General features: G+C 45.3%; 1 protein-coding gene and 1 long non-coding RNA gene across 11 annotated transcripts in view; one reads left to right on the plus strand and one right to left on the minus strand.

Annotated features, from left to right (window-relative positions):
- The window catches only part of LOC129810906 (unconventional myosin-IXb-like), a 104717-nt gene extending 78057 nt beyond the window's left edge, over positions 1-26660 (plus strand). For 2 of the 9 annotated variants that reach the window (XM_055861890.1, XM_055861891.1), the window contains exons 14-43: positions 300-375; positions 1393-1485; positions 3049-3162; positions 4241-4280; positions 7094-7216; positions 7384-7464; positions 7837-7947; positions 10198-10323; positions 10524-10673; positions 10913-11070; positions 11304-12452; positions 12598-12667; positions 13989-14089; positions 15155-15264; positions 19480-19631; positions 19797-19904; positions 19985-20155; positions 20577-20618; positions 21200-21311; positions 21494-21567; positions 21688-21880; positions 22110-22238; positions 22449-22554; positions 22704-22835; positions 24057-24180; positions 24504-24554; positions 25587-25705; positions 25910-26037; positions 26144-26203; positions 26418-26660. In XM_055861890.1, the coding sequence (XP_055717865.1) occupies positions 300-375; positions 1393-1485; positions 3049-3162; positions 4241-4280; positions 7094-7216; positions 7384-7464; positions 7837-7947; positions 10198-10323; positions 10524-10673; positions 10913-11070; positions 11304-12452; positions 12598-12667; positions 13989-14089; positions 15155-15264; positions 19480-19631; positions 19797-19904; positions 19985-20155; positions 20577-20618; positions 21200-21311; positions 21494-21567; positions 21688-21880; positions 22110-22238; positions 22449-22554; positions 22704-22835; positions 24057-24180; positions 24504-24554; positions 25587-25705; positions 25910-26037; positions 26144-26203; positions 26418-26479 (4265 nt within the window). In that variant the 3' untranslated portion in view covers positions 26480-26660. Of the gene's footprint in view, positions 1-299; positions 376-1392; positions 1486-3048; positions 3163-4240; positions 4281-7093; positions 7217-7383; positions 7465-7836; positions 7948-10197; positions 10324-10523; positions 10674-10912; positions 11071-11303; positions 12453-12597; positions 12668-13988; positions 14090-15154; positions 15265-19479; positions 19632-19796; positions 19905-19984; positions 20156-20576; positions 20619-21199; positions 21312-21493; positions 21568-21687; positions 21881-22109; positions 22239-22448; positions 22555-22703; positions 22836-24056; positions 24181-24503; positions 24555-25586; positions 25706-25909; positions 26051-26143; positions 26204-26417 lie in introns of all 9 variants that reach the window. The other 7 variants (XM_055861895.1, XM_055861893.1, XM_055861892.1 and 4 more) reach the window with 7 other exon arrangements.
- Positions 7174-10271, minus strand: LOC129810908 (uncharacterized). 2 transcript variants are annotated; one of them, XR_008752817.1, is made up of 5 exons: positions 10185-10271; positions 8707-8847; positions 7772-7824; positions 7386-7456; positions 7174-7260 (listed from the first exon to the last, which is right to left on the minus strand). It is a non-coding gene; the product is annotated as an uncharacterized LOC129810908 (long non-coding RNA). The 2 variants fall into 2 exon arrangements; XR_008752816.1 differs by having other exon boundaries at positions 7772-8847.

Consider the following 26660-nt stretch of genomic DNA (forward strand, 5'->3'; position numbering starts at 1 on the left):
GCTTGGGGGGGGGGGGGGGACATGAGGCTTTTGAAATGTCAGGTTTTTCCCTGCAAGCTTCAGTCATTATCCGCCAGAAGTTTTGTTGACTAGATGAGAAAAGTGGCCCATTGACGTAAGAGGGTATTTAATAGGGATTAATGGTATTAAATTGAATCAAGGAAAAACAAAGCAGGGAAATGGCCCCTGGAAGGACTCAACTGGATTATTCTGTTTTTTTGACAGGCAGGAGTCATGCGGTGCAGTCTTTGTCTTTTTGGAACCGATATGTGTGTCTGATGTCTGTCTGTGTTCAACAGGTGTGCAGCGCCCCACTTCCAGGACTCCTTTGGGGGAGCTGCAGAGGTCCAACACGCCTGTTGAAAGGATGTACCGGTAAGGCACAGACTTCTGACAGAGGGACACACAGGGAAGAAGGGAAACAACATTTGTCCCAATATCCACATTTCCATACCACTTAGAAAGAAGTGATGTATTGCCCATGCATAGGGCCCTCGTGTGTTTTTCCTGTCAGGTCACAAGGTCACAAAAAATGCCTGGCCCTCGCCATGCGTACTAGATAGTATGTTAGTGTGGAAATTGAGACATGCTCTGGTAGTGTTGGGAAATGGGCCATCTTCCTCTACTGTTGTTTTGGGTGTGATGTTGTGATTAACAGATGGGTCTCTCTCGCGCTCTCTCCCCTGAGGCACAACGGCAGGTGTTCACAGTGATTACAATCTACCAGAGCGCCTGTGGCGTTAAAGCCCACGGGCAATGCCTCAGTCTTCCATCAGAAATCCACTTTAAATGCACAAACCCGACTACCTTGATCCAAGACCAAGTCATATCACTGAATCTATACTATAGAGACAAAAGATTTGTATTTTTGATTAACCAGAATAACTTAAATCAGTTTGTCTTACAATAACAAGCCCCTTACTAGTCCCTGATTGGGGGCCTCTCACAGAGAACACGTTGTGGTTTGTGGATTTGGTCATCAATCCCCATTTTATTTGTAAAGGTCTTTTTTAAGAAATCCATTTGTCACAAAGATGACAAATGAAAGGGTGAGCATCCGTACTGTGGGATCCGTGTCCCTGCGCCTAGGATGACATGAAAACACTGTCTGATCCTGCTATCATGATTATGAATCACAAGATTGTTCAGGAAGTGTATCTGCACTGGGAGCCAAATAGAACTCCCACTAGTCCCCCGGTAAATGGAACTGAATGAAACAGTTGGCTCCCATGTGTGCTTCCTGGTCGCTTGTATGAGACAAACTCTGTCAAATCCATAGAAATGCAATAATATCTCTATGGTGGCATGAATCCTCCTTCATCTCATCCTGTCCCCTGCGTTGTTTCCCCTGCCCCTGGGTTGACCACGTGTGCTGTTCTCTCCCCTCCACAGACGGGCTTCTATGCTCGATTTCTACTTTGATCACTCTGACGAGCGCCCACTAGAGGCCTTCGAAGACATCTTTGCTAGCTATGAGAGTAAGAAGTAAGTGGACTGGAGGAGAGCAGGAAGAAGGATGGAGGGAGGTCAAGCAGGAGGAAGGGACAGTATTGTTTTTACGGGCAGTTAGTCTGGCTCATTCCCGCTCTGAGTTTGCTCATATTCATAATGTCAGAGATACACGAGAGATTCTACGTCATGAAGGTTTGCAGCAGGCATAGGTTTCTTTAGTTTGAAAAGGGAAGTCCTAATATGAAACATGCAGTCAGACTACAGAAAAATACTTCATATAAACATCAAACACGGCAAACATTTTCCTTTATAATCATCAACAGGCTGCATCTTGTTCGTATTCTTTCCCCCTGTTCTAGCGCTCTATTTTCCACCACATTGCTCTCGTTACTTTCTCACATTTCGTTCGCTCTCTCTCCATTTCTTAGCCATGGTAATTTGTCTCAACACCCTGGTTTAATATTGTTAATGTAGAACACAGGAAGGCCTTAGTGCTGCTCTGCTCTGATAATCTACTGATTTACTGGGAGGAAACAACTGGAAAGGCTGGGCACACTAATATAAGGTTAGTACAGCATTTAAGAACGTGTGCACACTAATAAACAGTAGTAGTAAAGTTTAGTTTATGAAACAGGTCAGGGCAAGTGCTATACATCTCAGGTCCTGGAGTACTAGTGATGAGGTTGGAAATGTAATAAACAATTGCCTACGGAGAAAGTTAAATGCATCATTGTAGTTTTCTAAATGGACCAAAAGCCCCTGTTCTAATATGAGCATTCTCTGAGAGGAACTGAGCAGTTGTTTAAACCACCCCTAGCTCCTTCCTTAGGGCCCTACCCCTTATGTGTTTGCAGAGATGATAGGTGTTAGTAATATGGGTATAGCTCCACCTAGTCTTTCGATTAGCTCGGGGGAGTTTCCGCCATACTGCTTCCCCCTATCTGGTTCCTTCAGACCTGAAAATTCTGAAGATGTCATGTCTAGGGGCTGTTTTTTTCCCTATGGTACCTTTTATGGCCCCGTCCCTTCCTGCCTGACCTCCCTTGGTTTATTGATCAGAGTGGTAAGTACAGTAATGCATGGATCCAGAGGAACAGCCATCTTAACAACACCAGTCCACCCCAGTTTACCACCAGTATAAAACCAGTCCAATGACCAATCCCAGTCGCCAGCAGTGTAACACCAGCATGGAGAAAAGATGTCAACCACTGAAGCTTTGATTCAGGAATGCATGCTCACAATACTTACTTACTGGAGTATGGTGTGTGCGAACATCCACACCGTGCACAACCTCTCACTTTCTACTGCAGCAATGGCTGGGTGGTCTGAACTGAAGTGGTATTGTTCCACATGTTAACCAGAAGTTTTACTTGCTCTCGACTTCAGACCTCTAACGGTTCTGTCTGTGTTTCTCTTTGGAAGTGGGTTCTTTGGTGGTGGGGTGTTTTCTGTCTTTCGAGGTGTTCTAACAGTGGTGTTCCTACATCCCCTGCCCTCTCCTTATGCCCCGTGCCCAACCCCCCCTTCCCGTCTCCTCCCTATGTCTCCTACCCACCGTCCTCTTCACCCACTGTGGCCCTTGCTGGGTTGAATCAGGGACATGCATGCCCAGATAATCAGCTCCATTAAGGACTTGCAGCTGGATGGTGAAGACCCTCGCAAGCTGCTGCAGTCCTGGGGTCGCCTGCGGTTCCCTCGACACCTCCTTCAGTGAGTCTGTAGCCCTGGCCCCTTCCAGCTCAGTCCAGCCCAGCCCAGCTTGGCCTAGCAAGTCCAACCCAGCTTGAACAGTGTTCAACCTTAGTCCCCCTGAGGTATCCCCTTAGTTGCACATTTTGTTCCAGCACTAGCACACCTGATTTGACTACAAAAAAATGTCTTCACCTCACATGGTGGTTAAAGCTCTCAACCCGTGACATTCAGTTGAATACACAGGCTAGGTAATTAGGTGTTTGAGACCACACCTCATGAAAAATACACCTACGAACAAAGACCTCCTCACAGGAATCCTAATTATTTGCAGAAGGATACCCAACAACACAAGGCTGCTCGTGATAGTGGAATGCAAGGCCCATAGAGACTGGGTCCCAATGTGATGTTGATTAGCATGAGGCTGATGTTGTAGCACAACAAGGCTTTTGCCCATATGGGCTTTAATGGAGATGCAGAGGCCTTGATTAAAGCTGAGGATGCACTGATGGCTTGAATATCAGCTGCTGCATGAACAAGGACATTACTCACCTGAATGCATTGGCTTCTAGATGAAACTGTGTAGGAATGTGAAGTCAAAAATAACGTAAAAGTTTGTTCACTGATTGTTTCTTAACTTTTTTAAACTATAGTTGTTGGGTATAGTCTATGCAAGTATTTTCAACACAGTCAAGAAATCAAACATTAAGTTGAGTGTTGATTTCACATATAACACACTGTCAAGCAGTATAGTCGGCACATGGCAACAGTTCCACTATAAACCCAAGGCTTATATAATGCTCTGTATGTAGTGATGAGAACAAGATAGCTGGGGGAACATGTCTCGTAATCCTATAGGTCGTATGGGTCTCGGCCGGGCTGATTTTGGTTGGCTAGGTTCCCCGTTCCTCCATCCCGCAACCTCCCTCCATCATCCCCAGCCCTTGTCATCCCACCCATACTCCAGGTTCAAGCCCTCACGCCTCACTGACTGAGCATGACTCACCATACTAACACGGCTCGCCCCCGTGCTCACCCGTAGACCTTCTTAGCAACGTCTCTGAGCTGAGCCTCTCACTAACCTATCCCTTCCCCACAGGAAAAACAAGAATGCGAAGCAGAAACAGATCATACCCAAGGTAAACTTCATACATCATACATACATACGCCAGCTATGTGCACGCCAGCTATGTGCACGCCTACATTTATGTCATTTGAAAAATAAATGTAATTTATCCAAGAAAATCTTGAGATATGAGATCACAAAATAATCTGAAAGAAAATGTTCCATATACTGGGTCGGATCCCGCTTTGCCTCAAGAACAGCCTGAATTATTCAGGGAATGGATTCTACAACCTGAAAGCGTTCCACAGGGATGTTGGTCCATGCTGACAATGGCGTCACGCAGTTTCTGCAGATTGCACGGCGGTACAGCACCGCCACCAGCCTGTACTGTTAACACCAGGTAGGATGGGTCCATGGACTCTTGCTGCTTACGCCAACTCCTGACTCTGCCAACAGATGATGCAACAGGAACCGGAATTCGTCGGACCATGCACTGTTTTCCATTCATTTGTCCAGTGTTCGTGTGCCCACCGGAGCCACTTCTTGTTTTTAGCTCATAGGTGTGGAACCCGGTGTGGTCGTCTGCTGCAATAGCCCATCCGTGACAAGTATTGACGAGTTGTACGTTCCGAGATGCCGTTCTGCACGCCACTGTTGTATTGCACCGTTATTTGACTGTTTGTGGCCCGCCTATTAACGTGCACGATTCTTGCCATTCTCCTTCGACCTCATCAACAAGCTGTTTTCACCCACAGGACTGCCACTGACTGGATGTGTTTTGTTTGTCGCGCTAAGGTTGGGTGCTGTCCATATTTGTCCGTCTTTTGCCAGAATGCTAACAAAATTTGCACAAGTAATAGCGAATTTCCATGGAGGCGGCTAGCTAGATATGCTAACAAGCGCAAATGAGAATAAACTAATTGCAAAGACAGGCAATCCAGCTCATAAAATTATACATATATAGGTAGGAGCTACCAAATGTAATTTTTGTTGAGTTTGGACATAATACAAGTGAATGAGCTGCATTGTGCAAATGAACAAAGTTTTGACATGCTTGTCAGAAGGAAAACGGTACTGGCTCTGGAGTCGCATGTGTACACGCTGTGTCTGTGTGGAGTCTGGAGTCACTAGGGCAACGGGCCTGCCTGCTCTGCTCTGAGAAGATGGGGGAGGAGCAGACGGGTCAAGAACGGAGGACAAAAAACGCAAGGATATCAGAAGATGGCAGTGGCAGCTGTACAGAACTCACCCAAAGGGCTTTGACTCAAGCACAGAAGAAAGCTAACACAATATGATGCCCCTTCACCTTAATAATTAAACCACTTACTTAGATAACGAGCAAGGTAACTTAGGGGTCACGTTAATGCAGAATTCTTAGTTGTTTTGCGCAGGAAAATGGCTTGCTGCGTTTTGTAAACAGATCTAAAATGCTTATTATTGTAATTTCTGCTTGGCATCAGACTGATTTTGTGCTTGTGTGAATTCTCATCCGAGTGGAGAAGTGCAAAATGGGCATTCTATCAACAGACAGTGCTCTGAATCGGTGTAGCCATCCTACTTTTCTCTGGTAAAATGCAAGATTACCTTGAAGCAAAACATTAGGAAATGTGTCTGCTACATTATATAATAAACATAAAATATGATTGCCATGCATTGTTTTTGCAAAAAATATATAACTTTTTCATAAAGTTCTGCCAGCCAAATTGTGTTGCACTTCTAATGTAATGAAAATTAAGCTATTTTCTGCCGAATGTGTTTCACTAATGTACACTGAACAAAATTATAAATGCAACATGTAGTTTTGGTCCCATGTTTCATGAGCTGAAATAAAATATCCAAGAAATTTTCCGTACGCACGAGAAGCATATTTCTCTCAAATGTTGTCCACAAATTTGTTTATATCCCTTATAGTGAGTATTTCTCATTTGCCAAGACAATCCATCCACCTGACAGGTGTGGCATATCAAGACATGATCATTACACAGGTGCACCTTGTGCTGTGGTCAATAAAAGGCCACTCTAAAATGTGCAGTTTTGTGTCACAACTGTTGACAGAGAATTTAATTAAAATTTCTCTACCATAAGCCCCCTCAACGTTGTTTTAGAGAATTTGGCAGTACAGCCAACCGGCCTCAACTACAGACCATGTGCATGGCGTTGTGTGGATGGTGGATGAGTGGATTGCTGATCTCAACGTTGTGAACAGAGTGCCCCATGGTGGGCTTATGATATGGGCAGGCATAAGCTACGTGACTTGCTCAACTGTTCTGGGAAACTACAGTAAGCTAAATATTGTAAACTAATCCGACCGATTTAATGAAGAACCCAATCTGCTCTATCTCCTAACGTATTGCACAAGTTGACTGCAGGTATTTACTTAAAAAGTAGCTACAAATATTAAAAAGTTATTGAAAAACTTCAAAGAAATATTCAATGATATTGACAGTATTGCAAAACCATCCTGTGGCTATTTCCAAATACCCTTGAATACAGTATATATGGTGTACCTTGCCTACGTTGCATCATTCTCGGGAAACCCCTAGATATGTGAAAGCCCAGGAGGGTGGCCATTTCTGAGATACTGGATCCTGCGTGTCTGGCACCGACTATCATACAACGCTCAAAATTGCTTAGGTCACTTGTTTTGCCCATTTCTAACGTTCAATTGAACAGTAACTGAATGCTTGTCTGCCTGCTGTATATACCAAGCTATGGCCACTTGACTGTCTGTAGGAGCGATTAATTTTTGTGAAATTGGTGTACCTAATAAACTGGCCAATGAGAGGTTCTTGTTCCTTCAAAATATTTAATTTAACTCAGTGTCAATGAGACTGTTGAGCTATCTGCAGACGTTTAGAACTCTGTGGTGTTGATGCTGTTCCTTAGAGCCTGCTGGACTCTCGCTCGCTGAAGTTCATTGTCGGTCGGACCATCCACGACCGCTCCACCAAGTCTCTGCATCACCTCAACAAGAAGAAGAAGACCCCCAGCATCAGCGCTCAGTTCCAGGTCAGCTGATCTCATCAACAAATACTGCAGCCACTAACATACACCTGAAAATACATAGCCACACGTCACACAATGCAAACTTCATACAATGCAGATGCAGAACATGGGAAAATGTTTATTTGTTGAGGTAAGTCTTAATTGACATGAAATCTATTTTACATTGACAGACCTCTCTGACAAAGCTGCTGGAGAATCTGGGCAGAGCAGAGCCCTTCTTCGTCCGCTGTATTCGCTCCAACTCTGAGAAGGTAAAGTCACTTCACTAAAAACATGTTTTACCAGAGTTGGAGTTTATTTTTTTTATAAGTGTCCATCCACAATGATACGGTAGTTGACGATACAAAATACACATTTTAAAAACCACGCTGTGGACAACTCATAGTTTTGTGACACTAAAAGCAGTAAAACATACTAAACATAGTAAAACATGGTGCAGTTCCATTAGGAGTCATCTATAACACATAAGCATCTATACATTATTGGTATTAGTTATTATACATTACGTTATCCGTACATAGGTATGCATAAATAAAGAACATTTAGGCTACTACTTACAACCAAGATGATGAAAATGATTGAGTTCGTTCCTCTAACGACGTGCTGTGTGTCTGTGTGTACAGAAGGAGATGTGTCTGAATGAGACCCTGGTGCTGCAGCAGCTGCGCTACACAGGCATGCTGGAGACGGTTCGCATCCGAAGGTCTGGCTATGGAGCCAAGTACACCTTCCAGGTACACTGTACCTGTTCACTGACTCAGATAGCCAGCAGACACCGGGAAGGAAGCAATATCTGTTGTTGATTATTTACCAATAGCTAACCGTAACTTTGACATATATACTGAACAAAAGTATAAACGTAACATGTAAAGTGTTGGTCCCATACTCACAAAAGCTTATTTCTCTCACATTTTGGGCATATATTTGTTTACATCTGAGCATTTCTCCTTTGCAAAGATAATCCATCCACCTGACAGGTGTCTTGCATCAAGAAGCTGATTAAACAGCATGATCATTACACAGATGCACCTTGTGTTGGGGATAATAAAAGAAACACTCTAAAAATGTGCAGTTTGTCTCACAACACAATAACATAGATGTCCCAAGTTTTGAGGGAGCGTGCAATTGGCATGCTGACTGCAGGAATGTCAACCAGAGCTGTTGCTACATAATTGAATGTTAATTTCTCTACCATAAGCCGCCTCCAACATTGTTTAGATAATTTGGCAGTAAAACCAACCGGCCTCACAACTGCAGACCATGTGTAACCATGCCAGCCCAGATCCTCTACATCCGGCTTCTTCACTTCCAGGATCGTCTGAGACCAGCCACCCGGACAGCTGATAAATTGTGGGTTTGCACAACCAAAGATTTCTGCACAAACTGTCAGAAACCGTCTCAGGGAAGCTAATCTGCTTGCTTGTCATACTCACCAGGGTCTTGACCTGACTACAGTTTGGTGTTGTAAGAAACTTCAGTGGGCAAATTCTCACCTTCAATGGCCATTGGCATGCTGGAGAAGTGTGCTCTTCACGGATGAATCTCGGTTTCAACTGTACCGGGCAGATGGCAGACAGTGTATGGCGTTGTGTGAACGGAGTGCCTTATGGAGGCATGGTATGGTCAGGCATAAGCTACGGAAAACAAACACAATGGCATTTGATCGATGGCAATTTGAATGCACAGATATACCGTGACAAGATCCAGAGGCCTGTTGTCATGCCATTCATCTGCTGTCGTCACCTCATGTTTCAGCATGATAATGCACAGCCCCATGTCGCAAGGATCTGTACACAATTACTGGAAGCTGAAAATGTCCCAGTTCTTCCATGGCCTGCATACTCACCAGACATGTCACCCCTTAAGCATGTTTACATTACATTAACGTCATTTAGCAGACGCTCTTATCCAGAGCGACTTACAGTAGTAGTGAGTGCATACATTTTTATACTAGTCCCCCGTGGGAATCGAACCCACAACCGTGGCGCTGCAAGTGCCATGCTCTACCAACTGAGCTACACGGGACTATGTTTGCTATGTTCTGGATCGACGTGTACGACAGTGTTCCAGTTCCCACCAAAATCCAGCGTCTTCGCACAACCATTGAAGAGTGGGACAACATTCCACAGGCCACAATCAACAGCCTGATCAACTCTGAGAAATGTCATGCTGCATGAGGCAAATAAATGGTCACACCAGATACTGACTGGTTTTCTGATCCACGCCCATATATATATTTTTTTTAAGGTGTCTGTGACCAACCGATGCAGATTTCTATTCCCAGTCATGTGAAATCCATAAATTAGGGCTTAATTTATTTCAATTGACTGATTTCCTTATATGAACTGTAACTCAGTAAAATCGTTGAAATTGTTACATGTTGTGTTTCTTTTTGTTCAGTATAAGAAGGAAAATATTTATTGGCCAATGTCTGTCTTAATACAACCTACTATCATACATTATTGTGAAATAGAAATTCATGACGGACACAAAAAAAGTACAACCATAATTGTCCACCACACGATTTTGTATACAGTACACTTCAATCGCAGATAAAGGCAGTAGGTTACTTTATACAGAAATGATAGGAGGGAGTTTGGTCGGGGAGGATGGGTGGTTAACCTGAAGTTCTAGCAACCCAAACCCATGTGTGCGAATCACATGATAAAAAAAGTTGTCTGATATGCGCTAATCCCACCCCCTCCAATGGTTATGTCTGTGGTCGTGTACATTGACGGGGCCATTTACCGTAACCTATAATTCCAAGACCCTAACATCAAATTGGAATTCATTATGAAGAAAATCGTGTACTGGACAAGAATGTGTTATGAAGAAAATTGTGGACATGACAAATTACCTAAAGTCATGTGGTGGACCCCAAATTTTTTTCGTGTGTCTGTTATGAATTTCAAATAAGTAGTTTGTCCATTTCACGAAAATCTGTGATTGTGTTGGTCAACGAACTAAATACCTCTCATAAATAGGAATTCATCGAGCAATTCCGAGTGCTGCTGCCCAAAAACGCCACACCCTCCAAGCCAGAGGACATCTCAGCCTTGTTCCAGAGGATGAATCTAGACCACACCACCTACCAGATAGGCAAAACCAAGGTTAGACAAGCGCTCCTTCTTTTTACTCAGAAACCTCACTTTCCTATGATAAGTTAAAGATATAGGCTATAGTGGTGTTACTTTCTAAACGATTAGCATAAGGAAATTGGACAGGTAGCCTATTTTCCCCAAAGAGATATAATAAGATATACAGTTTTCCGCTCATGTATCTCTTGTATCTCTCAAATTGCGAACCTCAGGTTTACCTGAAGGAACTAGAGCGTCAGCAGCTGCAGGACACGCTGCACAAGGACGTGATGCGGAAGATCATTTTCCTGCAGCGCTGGTTCAGGGCGCGCCTGGAGAGGAGGTGGTACTTGGAGATGAGACAGGCGGCCATCTTGATCCAGGTAAGCTGTGTAATATCCCTTCCTTTATGTGTTCCACCATAAAACTGTCTGTACAGAAAAGGCACAGATGTCAGTTCAAAGATATTACTTTTCCCTGTATGGAATGCCTTAAACTATAATTTTCTGTGTCTATTTCTTACAAAGAAATACATATAAATTGTCCAATAGCCTTCCTATATGAGACAATCATATTTCTGCAGATAGGCTAATGTGTTCTTGCCCCTGTTCGTCCCTTCCAGCGTGCATGGCGTAGGCAACAAAAGGAGAGACGGTGTCAGGCAGCCACGCTGATTCAGGCCGTTTGGAGAGGCTCTAGACAGAGATCACAGTACCTCCGCAGGCGGACCAGCATCAAGAAGATACAGGCTCTGGCCAGAGGACACTCAGCACGGAGGAGGTACAGCACCAGGCCACACCACTGAAATACTTAATGTAGTATTTATAACATTTGAAATGTCTTGAGCTACTGGTAAACAGTGACTAAGTTATTATTAGCAACATCTCATGAATTTTGTTCATGAGATGCCAGAATCCCCACAGTTATTTGTTATAAATACTTAGAAAATTCTAAGATGCCTAACATTGTGATATGGATGTTGAACCACCTCTGAATCATGTTGGACTTTACAGGTGCCATTCAATACGGGAGGACAGGAGGAAAAAGGAGGATGAGGAAGAGGAGGCCAGGAGGGAGGAAGCTGCAGCTAGGCTAGTGAGAGAGGCAGAGGAGGCAACCCGACTGGAAATGGATGCAGAGGAAGAGGCGTTCAGGAGAAAGAAAGAGGCAGAGTGGGAGGCCGCGGAGAGGAGGGCGAGGGAGAATGAAGAGGAAAGGCTGAGGCAGGCAGAAAGCGTCAATGAGGAACCTGAGACAGAGGAGGAACCAGAGGCACTGGTGGCAGCTGAAAGGACTCTAGATGAGAGCCGACATTGGGACAAAGTGCCTGTCCAGGACAAGGAGGAGCAGAAGGAGGAAGTGGAAGATGGAGAAGCTGCAGCTAGTTCACCTTCTGAGAAGGTGGAAAAGGGGAATGCCTCTGCAGTCTCCCAGCGTGATAAGGGCAACAGTACACAGGCTGAGGCTGGGCCCCAGCTGGAGGAGGAGAGCCAGGCTGTGGAGGAACAGGAGCAAGCCCACTCCGAGGATCCCGAGGAGGAGGGGACCACAGAGGCAGCTGCCCCCCACTCACCAGAGAGACACAAGGGGGCTCAGGTGGCTGCGGAGGCTTCCCCCTCCACAGACCCCCAGTCGGGGCAGAAGAAGCTACGAGCTCCCCCCCTCCACAAGGTCACAGCCTCCAGGAGCCAGGAGAAGAGGGAGCTTCGGCGCCAGCGGGGCCTGGAGCACAGCCAGAGAGAGAGTAAGCGGGTCGCCTCGGCAGCCACCAAGGAGGAGCCAGCCCCTAAGGGCATAGATCAGGAGGCAGCCAGCCGAGCCGAGGGAAAGCCAAAAGGCCGGCCGGAGCGAACAGACAGCAAGGAGATGGACCAGTACACCTTTGTAGCCTGGAAGAAGGAAGACAAGGGGAAGAAGGAAGCCAAAGCCACCACCCCTGCTCCTATACGCCCCAGCACCTTACCCCTGAACCCCCCTGAGCTAATGGCTAACAGGAACGGCCATGAGGTCCTGGGTCCAGGCAACCTGATTCGCTACAGTCAACAGGACGCCATGAAGGAGAAGGCAGAGAAATGGAAGGAGAGGAAGATTGATGTACAACAACCAGAGAGTACCAGTCCTCCTGAGGCCCACAGCAAGGACAGGATAAAAAAATATTCACAGTACGACATTTCATATCCTTCTGATATCTACACTACACTTGCTTCAGGATGTCATTCTTTTTGCAACATGAGGAAGGACTGATGATTCCCCCAGTTATGAGCATGAATTTCCCTCATCTCTGTATCGTACTTACTTTATTTCCAGGAGTGTTGGAAACTCGTCATCTTTTGATGCTATGTCCCCTGGATCGACTGGTGCTACGTCAAACAGAGAGGTAACATGCTTGTTGCTCAAGTATTATACCCACCATGTTGTATGCCTTGCCTTTTCTTATTAACTGTTTTTTTTTTAATCAAATATGAGGGCAGCACATCATATCTGAACAGGCTGAAGCTAGCCAATCACATCCTTCCTGCAAGGCATCTGAATGGAAGCTCAAAGTGTCGTTGTGCTTTTCTGGCTAGGTCAGATCACGTTACCGTAAACGTGCCAAACACAAACGTCGGCTAGCTCGTAGACGCTCGCCTTTTAAGAAAAGTGCAGAAGTGGACTATTGGACCTGCTTCCCTTTGTCCCCTGTGGGCCCAAGCAGGCCCTTGCACTCAAAGTCCATGGATAAGGTATAATCACAAAGCCAGAGCACAGCTTGCCACCTCAGAGAAACTGAGCCCTGCAAGCCAAAGCAAACCTGGTGCATCCTCGCACACCTTTGGCTCTTTATCTCTGGACTCCATTTTCTGACCTTTTCTGCCATAGTGTTTAACCCCATCATCATACACTTTCTTAGATGTAACACAGAACATAATAAAGAGGCTTAGAAGTGTATACACTTCAGGGTTGATCAACTCCACAATGAAAACCTTTCTGGTCGACCGTCATGATTTAGCTGTTTCGGCAGAATTTGGGCAAGCCATGCGTGTCATAATGGGCTATTTCACCCAGCAGTTAATCTTCTTTAATCAAATGTCATGTCCAAGGCAGCAACAAAAAAAAAGTACTTGTAACGTAGCTACCATTTTGCCAGGCTCTTACTGTAAGTGTGTTATTAGGCAATGACTTTCCTGTGGATTACTAACGCAACTCTCATTTTTCAATTTAATGATTAATTTGTTATTTAAATAACAAGTGGTCCTAGATTATTTGTGGACTCAATAATTTGGCTTTCCCCAAATCCACCACAAAAAAAGGTCAATGTGCTGATGGGAATAAACATGGGTGTATTTTTCAGGTAATAAAATGAGAAAGTCATCCATAATTTGTGTGTTAATGAGAAGTGGTGAACTTTTAAGGTAATTGTCGCCAAGATTGGGTGTTTCTGGAAGTTGGGTAGGTTTGTTACTCATGGAAATCTTTTGGAAGTTGTGTAGGTGGGGTTCTCATGGAAGTTTATTGGTTGCTATTTGGTTGGGGCCATTCTTGATTGCTGGAAATGTCATCTCTTTCCTATCACAACTGAAACAAATGACCTATCACCATTGAGTTTCTAACAAGGCCTTATCTTCTCAAACTGTGCTTTTGAACACCTGCTCAATGGGAAGGGAATTGTGTAGTTTGATTCCTCACATTGTTCTTATTTTTTCTCCCTGTATCGCTAGTCTCCTACAGAGGATGGGTCAAAGGGCAGCATGAAGAGGAGGTCCCATGACACATCAGGCCACCAGGACACTGTCCATACTCATCCTTCCACTCCAGAGAAGTACGCTGCTTCAGGGAAACTAATGGGAGATATTATACAGCAGGATGGGGAACAGAATAGTCCTGCCTTGATTCATGGCTGATTCCTTTTGGGTTGTGAAAAGAGACTGTGTTGGACCTAGAAATATTGGTTTTGTTTATTTGATGAGTCATAAGAGCTTTTGGCAGATCACCGCATAAAATGGTTTGGGAATTAGTGGTGTAGATTAGAACCTTACTTGGCCAATATTATGGTTTGATGCCTTGGGTTTTGGATGTCAAATCGCATACTTATGTCCTAAAGGTCTTCCGGATAACCCCAATGCTTGTGTGATGGTGATTTATAGAGGCTAATATAGTAACCGTGGAGGAAAACACTTCAGCAGACGATTTCGTCCACCTAGGAGGTCTGAGTCAGATGGCCCATGGGAAAACACTCTTTCTTGTGTAATCAAACTGTCCAGCTCCATGTGGCTTGCTGCACAAACTAGACTTTCCCATATATAGCAATAGAGACAGTTTGTTATTGGATGGGATAAATTCCTTAACTTCATTTACTCTTTCATTAATTCACTTTTTTGAATGTGCTGTGCCATGACAAAGTTATCGGATTGGAAGATCAAATATTGCGCTTTGTTTTGATTTTGCTTTGGCTTGTTACCATGGTTCTCAGTGAGCAGAGTTGTAAACCCTGAAAATATGTGGTGCTGGACTGTACCGATGAGAAAATGTAGTACTGTAGTCTTACATACAAAAACCCTCACAGGTCTGCCTCTTGATATTCACACTTCATAAAGATTCAACATTCACATCTTACACATCTGTTCACTAAAACAAAGCATGTTCTATCCAATTCTCATGCATGGTGGCAGATGTGATCTATGTCTGAACAACAGGTACTCTTGTAATTGTCATACATGTTATTAGGATTAGATACATTACTCACCTGTGCCTATTTACTATAGTGCAGTATTGCGCCAAGAATTAGTCAAACCCATTAAAAACCATAATACATGTTAATAACCCATGTTAGACTTCCAGTGCAATTGCGATGACTGAGTGTGGTGACAGTTTGATTGTGCTGTAGACCCTCAGGGTTCCTGAGGAAGATCCTGAAGAAACGTCCCCATAAGGAGCCTCAGACCCCTGACGATGTAGAACTGACCATGGCCCAGGCCCTGATCGAACGAGGAGAAGGTAAGAAGCACCTGGTCGCAGCCTTGAGGGACACCAAATATGTGGCCTGACCAGGAAAAACTCTGTCCAAGTTCTGCAATAGGTTATACAATAAGGCTCACATTATTTGTGCTGATCTGGTCTGGAATTGGCAGTGGTCTTAATCATGTGAAGGTGCTGGAAAAGTGCAGTGATGTAGGTAGGGGCGATACAGGGTCAGCCACTTCCTGAACATGGGACCCAGAGAGAAAATCCAGGTGTTTGCTTTCAGGGTAAATAATGAGGCAAGTAGGATTAAGCTCTTATCAAAACAAAATAGTTTGGACCTTTCATGAATTTGGCTCTAGCCTCTTGCTATGGCAGTGCATGAGAGTTTGGCGTTTAAGAGGGGTAAAAAGTGATATTCTATTTACAGTGATATTAAAAACCCTGTAAAAAAAACTAATTTGGAATGAAGTTAAAAGCTTTCATTTCATGGAGAAAACAATATATATTTCATGAGCTGATATAAAAGATACCAGAAATGTTCCATATTCACACAAATATTATTTCTCAAATGTTGTGGACAATTTTTTTTACCTCCTTGTTTGTGGGCATTTCTCCTTTGCCAAGATAATCCATCCACCTGACAGATGTGGCATATCAAGAAACTGATTAAACAGCATGATCATTACACAGGTGCACCTTGTGCTGGGGACAAAAGGTCACTAAAATGTGCAGTTTTGTCACACAACACAATGCCACATATGTCTCAAGTTTTGAGCGAGCGCGCAATTGACATGAAGTCTGTAGGAATGTCCACCAGAGCTGTTGTCAGAGAACTGAATGTTCCTTTATCTACCATAACCCACCTCCTGTCTCCTGGTAGCGCCTCCATGCTCTGGACACTACGCTGACAGACACAGCAAACCTTTTTGCCACAGCTCGCATTGATGTGCCATCCTGGATGAACTGCACTACCTGAGCCACTTGTGTGGGTTGTAGACTCCGTCTCATGCTACCACTAGAGTGAGAGCACCGCCAGCATTCAAAAGTGACCAAAACATCAGCCAGGACGCATAGGAACTGAGAAGTGGTCTGTGATCACCACCTGCAGAATCACTCCTTTTTTGGGGGTGTCTTGCTAATTGCCTATAATTTCCACCTTTTGTCTATTCCATTTGCACAACAGCATGTGCAATTTATTGTCAATCAGTGTTGCTTCCTAAGTGGACAGTTTGATTTCACAGAAGTGTGATTGACTTGGAGTTACATTGTGTTGTTTAAGTGTTCCCTTTATTTTTTTGAGCAGTGTATATATATAGGTAATTGGTTGCACCAGATCTTATTTAGGGTCTTCATAGCAAAGGGGGTGAGTACATATGCTCGCACCACTTTTCCTTTTTTGATTTTTTTTAAATTTCTTTTCACTTCACCAATTTGGACTATTTTGTGTATGTCCATTACATGAAATCCAAATAAAAATCAATTTAAATTGCAGTTTGTAATGCAACAAAATAGGAAAAACACCAAGGGGGATGAATACTTTTGCAAGGCACTGTAACATTGAAATTGTTGAAATTCTTACATGTTGCATTTATATTTTTGTTCATTATATATAAAATGCGCCCAGGTCCCAACAATCTACATTTTACAGTTTGTTGAACTTCCTAGTTTTAGAGCTTTGATGGCTGTCAGATTCTACAGCAGAATCATAAAACACGGGACGAGATGTTAAGACTGTCCATTGTGCCAATAGATGGTATGCACTCACATGAGATTTGCCGTGATGTTGACAGAGTGGCATGGGAGGTTTATTTCTTAGACTGGGTTAAGATGTCAATTTTGGGACACATCCTCAGTAGTGTGCCTTCGAATCAGTGGGTGTTTCGGCCTTTAATCACTAAACACCCTCATCAAAGGTGGCCAGCTAAAGGGTGATCAAGCCTTAGCTTGTGTCCCATGCCCAATTTAAGATTTCCCACGGGACTATGCAAGGCAGGGGCGTCCTCTTCCCTGAGCCAGCCCTACAGCTGACCGCATACCTCATATGCCCTCCTCAAGTTGGAGGGATCTGAATTGGGTTCTCAGGTGGGGGTGGGGGGTCATGAAATTATAGCCCAGCAAGGGTCCTTCCGTTTGATCCAGATCCACTGGCTGCCTCTTTCAGCTGCTTGAGAAATTGCTCTGATGGTCTGCCGCAGAGCCTGTCCATGGATTCCAAGTTCTTTCAGCAACCTGATGGTGGAAGAAGCCACGAATCCTCTGCATCCCACTTCAACTGGCCAGACTTTTGCATTCCAGCCACTCTGAGTTGCGTCTGCTGCCAACTCTGTGTAACGCAGTTTCTTACGCTCGTAGGCCTCTTCAACAGAGTTTTCCCACGGGACTGTGAGCTCTATGATGTACACAGCCTTTCGTGAAGGGGACCAGAGTACCATGTCTGGCCTAAGGTTGGTAGAAGCAATCTCAGGTGGAAAAATGAGTTGCTGGCCAATATCGACAAGCATCTTCCAGTCCCGGGCCATGCCTAGGTGTCCAGTTTCTGGCTTTGTAGGAGGATGCTTGGGCCTTTTCTGTCCCTCCCGGATGAATGTTGTTGTTTTGACGGGATTGCTTGTTTTTGGAGGTAATGAATTGGTTGCACTCCTCTTGGTCTCAAGTGCTGCAGCCAGGCTCTTGAGGACCTGATTGTGCCTCTAGGTGTAGCGGCCTTGTGAGAGGCTGGTCTTGCAACCTGTCATTATATGCCTGAGAGTCGCTGGAGCTGGGCAGAGGGGGCAGGTCGGGTCCTCACCATACCATTGATGTAGGTTTTTTGGTGATGGAAGCACATCATAAACAGCTCTTATGATGAAGCTGATGTTGCTTGCCTCCATTTGCCAAAGCTCACTCCAGTTGATCTTTCTCCTCTCCAGGCCTTCCCACCGCGTCCATTGCCCTTGTTTAGCAAGAGAGACAGCTTTTGCACTTCTTGCAGTCTCCTCCTGTCTGCGCACCTCCTCGACCACCAGCTTCCTGCGTTCAGATGTTGTTGCCTTATGGAACGTTGGTTTGCTTGCTGCCAGGCCAAAGCCTCCTCTTCCATGCTGGATATTCCCCACAATGTCTTGGTGTCTCAGGGCTGATGTTGCTTGCTGCACAGCCTTGGACGATGTCCATTTCCGTCCAGTTTGTAGGGGAGGTGCAGCCTTGCTAATGGTCTGGTCTTTGGAGTCCTTCAATGTCATCCTTCAATGTCACCTCCGTTAGACTTGTAAGAGGTAGTTCAAGGACCCCTTTGCCATAGAGGCCGATGTTACTCAGGCATCGTGGGACACCCAGCCATTTCTTCACGTATGAGGTAATGGTTCGCTCCATCTTCTCCACTGTTGTTATTGGGACCTCATAGACTGTGAGTGGCCACATTACCCGGGGGAGAAGTCCAAACTGTAGGCACCAAAGCTTGAGCTTCCCAGGCAGTAGGGTCTTGTTGATGTTCTCAAGTCCGTCGGCGATGTCCTGTCTTACTTGCTGCACTTGATCTTTATCTCGGAGGCTTCCGTTGTACCATCTACCCAGGCTCTTGACGGGTTGCTCAGACACCGTTGGTATCGGGTCATCTACAATGCAGAACCTCACATCTTTAAGCTGTCCCTTGACTATGGAGATGCTTCGAGATTTGCTTGGCTTGATTTTCATCCGGGGCCACTTGATGTTATCCTGCAGTTTTGCAAGTAGCCGCCTGGTGCATGCTGCAGCGGTGGTCAGTGTAGTCATGTCCATGTCCATATCCATGTATGCTCGGATAGGTGGGAGACGGAGCCCTTCCTTAGTTCTCTCACCGCCGACCACCCATCTCGATGCCTTGATGATGACTTCCATGGCCATAGTGAAGGCCAGAGGTGAAATTGTACAGCCTGCCATTATGCCCACTTCCAAGCGCTGCCATGTTGTTGTGAAGTCAGGTGTTGTGAAACACAATTGCAGGTCTTGGAAATAGGCCTTTACCAGTGTAGTGATGGGTTCTGGTACGTGGAAAAAGTTGAAGGGTTCCCAGAGGAGTTCATGGGGAACTGAGCCAAAGGCATTGGCCAGGTCGAGGAAGATGACATAGAGGTCTCTCTTGTCTTTCTTAGCTGTTAGCAAAGTTGGATATCTTTATTCCAAGCACTGTTTGTTTTCAAATAATGTATTATGGTATTTGTACATATTGACAACACTGCTCTCTCTCTTCCACACAACACCGCCTCTCTCACACATCCCGCTCCCACCCAGACCCGGCTAGTGGAGGCCGGGCGGTGAGCCGGAACCCCACCATCAAGATCAGCCGGGCCACGCGGGTCTCAGAGCAGTGGAACGCTTCACTGGACCGGGAGATTACCAACGCCAACGAGCTCCGACACCTGGATGAGTTCCTGGGGAATCAGGTCAGACCGCTTGTTTGCTTCTTCATACAGCTAAAGCCAAACTGTTACGAGGGTTGTTCTGCGTGACACCTTGTGTAGTTTCCAGGTGCATAGAGGCAAAAATACACTTATTGTATGCTCCGCAATATTTTCAATTGACCACGTGTTTAATCTCTCTGTCTGTAGGTGAATGACTTCCGCTCCAGGGGGAAGCAGTTGTCGGCAACCGAGCACATCTTCGTCACAGCCACCATGCAGTTCAGAGAGACCATCAAGGGAATGTACTCTCTCCCAGTATGTGGACACACACACTATGGATTATGAATGGGTGATGCTTTATGCATTTCTGACTCTTTCTCTCCTGTGGTGGACAGAAACCCCACATTGGCTACAACGGTCTGATGCGTGGCTACCAGAACAAGGTGATCAGCCTGGCCGGAGACAAGCAGAAGGGTGAGGTGCAGCTGGTGGTCAACCTCTTTCAGTCTGTCCTGGACGGCTTCATACGGGGAGAGATCAAGAAGGAGGAGGCAGAACCAGCAAAGGTGAACTTGCTTATTTTGTCATAGGGCTATTATCAAGGTTTTTTCTACATCAAAAAAGGCTTGACTTAGGTGGTGGGTGTGATAGGGGGCGTGGCAATGGGCGCAGTCTGCCCGTCAGCGCGGCTGAACATTTTAAAGGCCACCATCTTGGCGGTGTAGGCAATTTCCTGCAATTCTTCACATTTTGCCATGGAGCGGAGAGAACATTTTGCCGTTTTAAAGCTAACTTCCTGCAATTCTATGCGTTTTGCTATGGCTAATGATGTGTTCTTTTGCTCAAATAGAAAAACAAAATCAAAACCATAAGTCATCAAAACCATTCAAAGCTTTTGTAGAACCAGTGCCCCGCTGTATGATAAACACAGCATTGATTGATATATGGATTAAATAAATTGGGTATTGATGTTTGTCTGTATTTCAGCCTGATAAAACTCGGAAGAAGAGGCGCAAAAAATACAAGAGTGTAAGTACAAAGGATCAGCCCTAAAATCTTTCCACTCTGTTCTCAATATGGCACGAAACAGGTAACTGCCAAAATAAAGGAAACACCAACATAGTGTCTCAATAGGGCGTTGGGCTACCACGAGCCAGAACACCTTCAATGCACCTTGGCATAGATTCTACAAGTGTCTGGAACTATATTGGAGGGATGTGACACCGTTCTTCCACATAAAATGTGGTGTTTTGTTGATGGGAAAACCCTGTCTCAGTTACCGCTTCAGAATCTCCCATAAGTGTTAAATTGCGTTGAGATCTGGTGACTGAGACGGCCATGGCATATGGGTTACATTGTTTTCATGCTCATCAAACTATTCAGTGACCATTCGGGCCCCGTGGATGGGGGCATTGCCATTGTAGCCAAAATAATGGCCTGCCCAGCATTTTTATACCCTATGCATGATGTGATGTTAATTGCTTAATTAACTCAGGAACCACACCTGTGTGGAAGCAACTGTTAATTTAAGTGTTTCCATTATTTTGGCAGGTATTCAATGAAATGATTCTCTAAAGATTTATATCAATGGTCCTGTGGTTATGGTTTAGATGGAGAACCCTTTGGACCATGTGTTCAGCACGTACCAGGTTAACATCATGCAGTCCTGTGACCAGTGCAGCTCCTATATCTGGGGCATGGAGAAAGCCTGCATGTGTAGCTGTGAGTACCACACACACACACACACACACACACACACACACACACACACACACACACACACAAATATTCAAGTAACAAGTACGACACTCCAAATGATTGATGTGAATGCTGAGAATCGTTTTTACATTCTTCTGAGCCCCACCGTGAACACAAATGCTACGTTAATATTTGTATGCCTCCAGATTGCAAGATGGTGTGCCACAAGAAGTGCCTCTGCAAAATTGTCACAGACTGCTCCACGTTTTGTGTCAAAAAGGTAAACTTTTTAGCCTCATTCTTGGACCATGGTTTAGGTTGGGTGATGTCAAGTCAGGATTGGTCCCTATGTTACTTCTATGTGACTAACCTGCCACTTACGGTTGACTTCTGTATGCAGAGTGATGAGGAGTCTGGAGGCCTGCACTTTGGGGTGCGAGTCTGTCACCTGACCAGCGACAAGAACACTGTTCCCATGGTGCTGGAGATGATGCTGGAGCACGTGGAGATGAACGGCCTGTACACGGAGGGGATCTACCGCAAGTCTGGCTCTGCCAACCGCATGAAGGAGCTCCACCAGCTAATGGAGACTGGTAAGGACCAGCCATAGCATAAACAGTATAGCAGCGCTTTCTGAGGGCTACAAAGATATTGAAGGGTAACACGGGAAGGGTTCTACCTAAGATGTACTTAACATGTAACGCTTGCACAAGCACCAGAGTATTTGTTTTATTTCATAATGCCTAAAGATCTTATGTATGACTTAAGTATGGCTCTTCATGTTCCCATTCCATGACTTGTGTAATGGTTGATGTGTGGCAGACCCCCACGCTGTGTGCCTGGAGGACTACCCCATCCACACAGTGACAGGGCTGGTCAAACAGTGGCTGAGGGAGCTGCCTGACCCTCTCATGACCTTCATTCATTACAATGACTTCCTTCGGGCCGTAGGTAAGTCCTGTTATAACACTAGGTTTAGACAAAACTCTGCCCCACTATAGACCGTTGATCTTCTCCAGGATTGAGAGAGATGGCTACTCTTCTTTTCATTTTGTAATATAATTTACGTCCCCAGCAGCCTTTGTATATTCTAATATTGTCGAGTGTCATTGCGTTACATTTGTTTTTGATCCAAAATGTTGGTCTTTTTCTCCTCTCCAGAACATCCTGAAAAGCAAGAACAGCTACATGCCATCTACAAAGTGTTGGAACAACTCCCCACCGCATGCTTCAACACCTTGGAAAGGCTCGTCTTCCATCTAGTCAGGTGCGATACTCATGGCCGGGGCTCTCGATTGGTTGAATAAAGGATTAATGACAAAATACACCATGCTCAGTGTATGTTGCTGGACGAATACAATTTGAAAGTGCACATTTTTCCCCTCAAACATGAGTAATGTTTATTTCCTCTCCCAGAGTGTCTAAGGAGGAGTCTCATAACCGCATGTCTCCCAACTCCCTGGCCATCGTGTTTGCCCCCTGCATCCTCCGCTGTCCAGACAGCGCCGACCCACTCATGAGCATGAGGGACGTGGCCAAGACCACCACGTAAGTCTCTCTCTCTGATCACTGCATAGACCAGAACCACTGTTACTTTATATATCTGGAACAAATGTTTAAATCAATTAAAATGACACATTAAGCTTCTCCAATCCAAAATTAAATCTAGAATAGGCTTCCTATTTCGCAACAAAGCATCCTTCACTCATGCTGCCAAACATACCCTCGTGAAACTGACCATCCTACTGATCCTTGACTTCGGCGATGTCATTTACAAAATAGCCTCCAACACTCTACTCAGCAAATTGGATGCAGTCTATCACAGTGCCATCCGTTTTGTCACCAAAGCCCCATATACTACCCACCACTGTGACCTGTATGCTCTTGTTGGCTGGCCCTCGCTTCATATTCGTTGCCAAACCCACTGGCTCCAGGTCATCTATAAGTCTTTGCTAGGTAAAGCCCCGCCTTATCTCAGGTCACTGGTCACCATAGCAGCACCCACCCGTAGCACGCGCTCCAGCAGGTATATTCCACTGGTCACCCCCAAAACCACTTCCTCCTTCAACCGCCTTTCCTTCCAATTCTCTGCTGCCAATGACTCGAACAAACTGCAAAAATCACTGAAGCTGGAGACTCATATCTCCCTCACTAGCTTTAAGCACAAGCTGTCAGAGCAGCTCACAGATAACTGCACCTGTACATAGCCCATCTATAAATAGCCCATCCAACTACCTCATCCCCATACTGTTGTTTATTTTTGCTCCTTTGCACTGCAGTATCTCTACTTGCACACTCATCTTCTGCACATCTATCACTCCAGTGTTTAATTGCTATATTGTAATTATTTCGCCACTATGGTCTATTTATTGCCTTACCTCCCTTATCCTACCTCATTTGCACACACTGTATATATACTTTTCCTATTGTATTATTGACTGTATGTTTGTTTATTCCATGTGTAACTCTGTTGTTGTTTGTGTCGCACTGCTTTGCTTTATCTTGGCCAGGTCGCAGTTGTAAATGAGAACTTGTTCTCAACTAGCCTACCTGGTTAAATAAAGGGGAAATAAAAAAAGGGGAAAGAAATATACAATAAGATAAATGGTCCATTTAGAATGAATTTGATTGATCTCAACCCTAGTATTTGCTGTTATCAAGTGATTATTTTGTTCAGGCAACTAGGTAGGACACTCACTCTATGGAAAACAATTCAGTGCCTTTAACACAATAGAATTGGATGACTAACATGTAATGTCTGTGTCCCAGGTGTGTGGAGATGCTGATCAACGAGCAGATCCGAAGCTACAACGAGAAGATGGAAGAGATTGAACAGCTGGAGTATGCTGAGGCTCTGGCCGTCAACCAGCTCAAACTCAAGAGGCAGAACACGGTACGCACAATGCTACGTGCCTTGGTCTGTCTGAACAATACCCAGGGTTGGGGTCAATCCCATGTCAATTCAGGAAGTCAACTGACATTTCAATTTCCATTTGTTTTTCTCAGTGCCTCTCTGTGAGAAACATCTGGAATTGGAATTTCAGTTTACTTCCTGAGTTGAAATGGATTGACCCTGACTTACCAGGTCCGTAGACTCACTAGGCAAACCGACCATAGTCACGGACTTGATGTACTGTTGGGCAGTGTTCTACTCTCTATTGTCCCATGTCCACCATGGGTTACTGCTCATTATTTTGTGGTTCTCCCTTTCTTCAGCTGCACTGGCATTTGCCCCTCAGGTTTTCTGCTCCGTACAAAGGAGTGGTGGTACGTATCCACTTAGCTCCAGTTCTCCTGGTAGCTAGATGCAGTTTGCCATGTCCACCCGTCTGTGCATGACGTGTAGTAGTCGATGACCCCCCCCCCCCCTTCCCCTCCTTTTCATACTAACCGGTAGTATACAATATTGCAGTGGTCACCCAACTATGGTTTCAGAGAACTACAGGGCATGCAGGCTTTTGTTCCAGCCCAGCGTTAACACACCTAAGTCAACGAATGGTGGACCCGAGTAAAGACCAGGATCAGTAGAGTTGTTAGTGCTGCGCTGTAACAAAAGCCTGCGTACCTTACCCGCTCTTAGTAGCTCTCCGGGGACTTGTTAAACCCCTGTAATACTGCATATTTCTTTCAGTCCCCAGCGTCTGTGATGGGAAGGTTCTTCAGGGTGATGGTGTTGGGTTGGTGGTGTTGGTCTTTTCTAAATAGGATTTTGCATATGGTTTGACTTTTGTATGGTTGACTAGTATTTAGTGACATTTAACTCTTGATCATAACTCACTTGTGCTTTGTGAAACATACATGATTCCACACAGCACAACTTTGGGTTTAGAGGGATGGTTTGTGGATTCTTCCTGTTAACCGGTACCAAGCATTGGAACTCAGGGAAATGGGGAATGCTTGACATGGGAATGACTTGTCTGTCTTGATTTACTTTTTTTTTCTGGTGTAAAATAATCTTGTATCATATGACATGACTTCTGCTTAGATTTGCAGTCTCAAGCTGCGTTCAATAGTGCATCAAACCCTTCCCATCCGATACTGACGTTTTCCTACATGTGTGGTTGAATAACAAAGTGCCTGTTTCTTCCTACTGATCGTGACACAACCTCCTGCCTGCCTTAGGGTGTCATGGTTCCCTGGCACCTTATGCAACACTATGCATGATTACTTAACACAGGCACCCCACCACCACCACCATTCCCCTCCATTCATTCATCCTCTTAACCACTGTAGTGTAGACTTGCCATTGCGATAGCCCAATCATTGAGGTGTTCTGAGTAACTGTGTGTTCTCTCCCAGGTGCATGAGAAAGAGTGCTCTGACCTGACGGTGGTCCCTGGGAACGATGTGCCGCTGGACTCCGATACGGAGGCTGAGAAGAACCTGATGGCGCGCATCAAGTCCATCAAACAGGAGAAGTAAGAACCGAGCAGAGCCTCTGAGTCACGCCTAGATTCACCACTGGATTCAGCACATTTTAATACTGTGATTTATACACTGGTTGTATTTATATCCAATGGTTATATCTGATTGTTATAGTTTTGGGTTGCGGAGATCCACCAACCCTTGGTTACTTTTTTGACCCCTCTGTTCTCTGTCTCTCCCTTCCCCCTATTTTCCAGGGAGGAATTAGCCTACAGACTGCCAGAGCTGGAGCAGCCTGGTTCAGACCAGGAGAACCTGGATTCTGAGGCGTCGGTGAGCTCTGAGAGCCTGCTGGACGAGCGCTGCCTCAACTCTGAGCCCGAAGGTCAGTATTAAAGGTACCGTCTCACCCCCCCTTTCCTACCTATTCACACCTGTGAGTTTCTCATCGGCCTACCCGGCCCCGTCTGTCCATGTTGTCTCTGATGCAGGTCTGGACAAGCTGGTGGTGGTGCATTTAAAGAGGGTGGCAGAGGTCTGCTCTCTAGCAGGTTGGAGGCTCCCAGTTTCACAAGCAATTTTTTGTGTGTTTGCATGAGTGTCTGTGTGGCACGCAGAAATATTGACCGAACTAACATGTTTTTTATTTGTGGTGATATTGAGCCCTTTCAGGATGGCTGTTACTCTCGAACTCTGAGTGGATAATGCTGTTTTTTCCCCTCCTAACACTTACTTTCTCATCCTCGTTCTCTCCTGCTGAATTAGGCCAAGCTGACCTGGCCCAGAGACCTAAGGCCCCAGGGGGCGTTCCTCTCTCTGCAACCTAGTCTCCTCTGGCTACAACGCCATCGCCCCATCATCCCCGGCACGGTAAAGCTGCCGCCGGGCATCCACTCGCAGCCCCCCGCTGCAGGCCCTCAACCCCTCCTGCCAGCCATGGCTTCAGCCTGATCAAGAGGCGGAAGCAGCCCACCCGACGCAAAGACGGCACCCAGTCCCTGTACATCA

This window comes from Salvelinus fontinalis, chromosome 14, assembly GCF_029448725.1.
Source record: "Salvelinus fontinalis isolate EN_2023a chromosome 14, ASM2944872v1, whole genome shotgun sequence".
NCBI lineage: Eukaryota > Metazoa > Chordata > Actinopteri > Salmoniformes > Salmonidae > Salvelinus > Salvelinus fontinalis.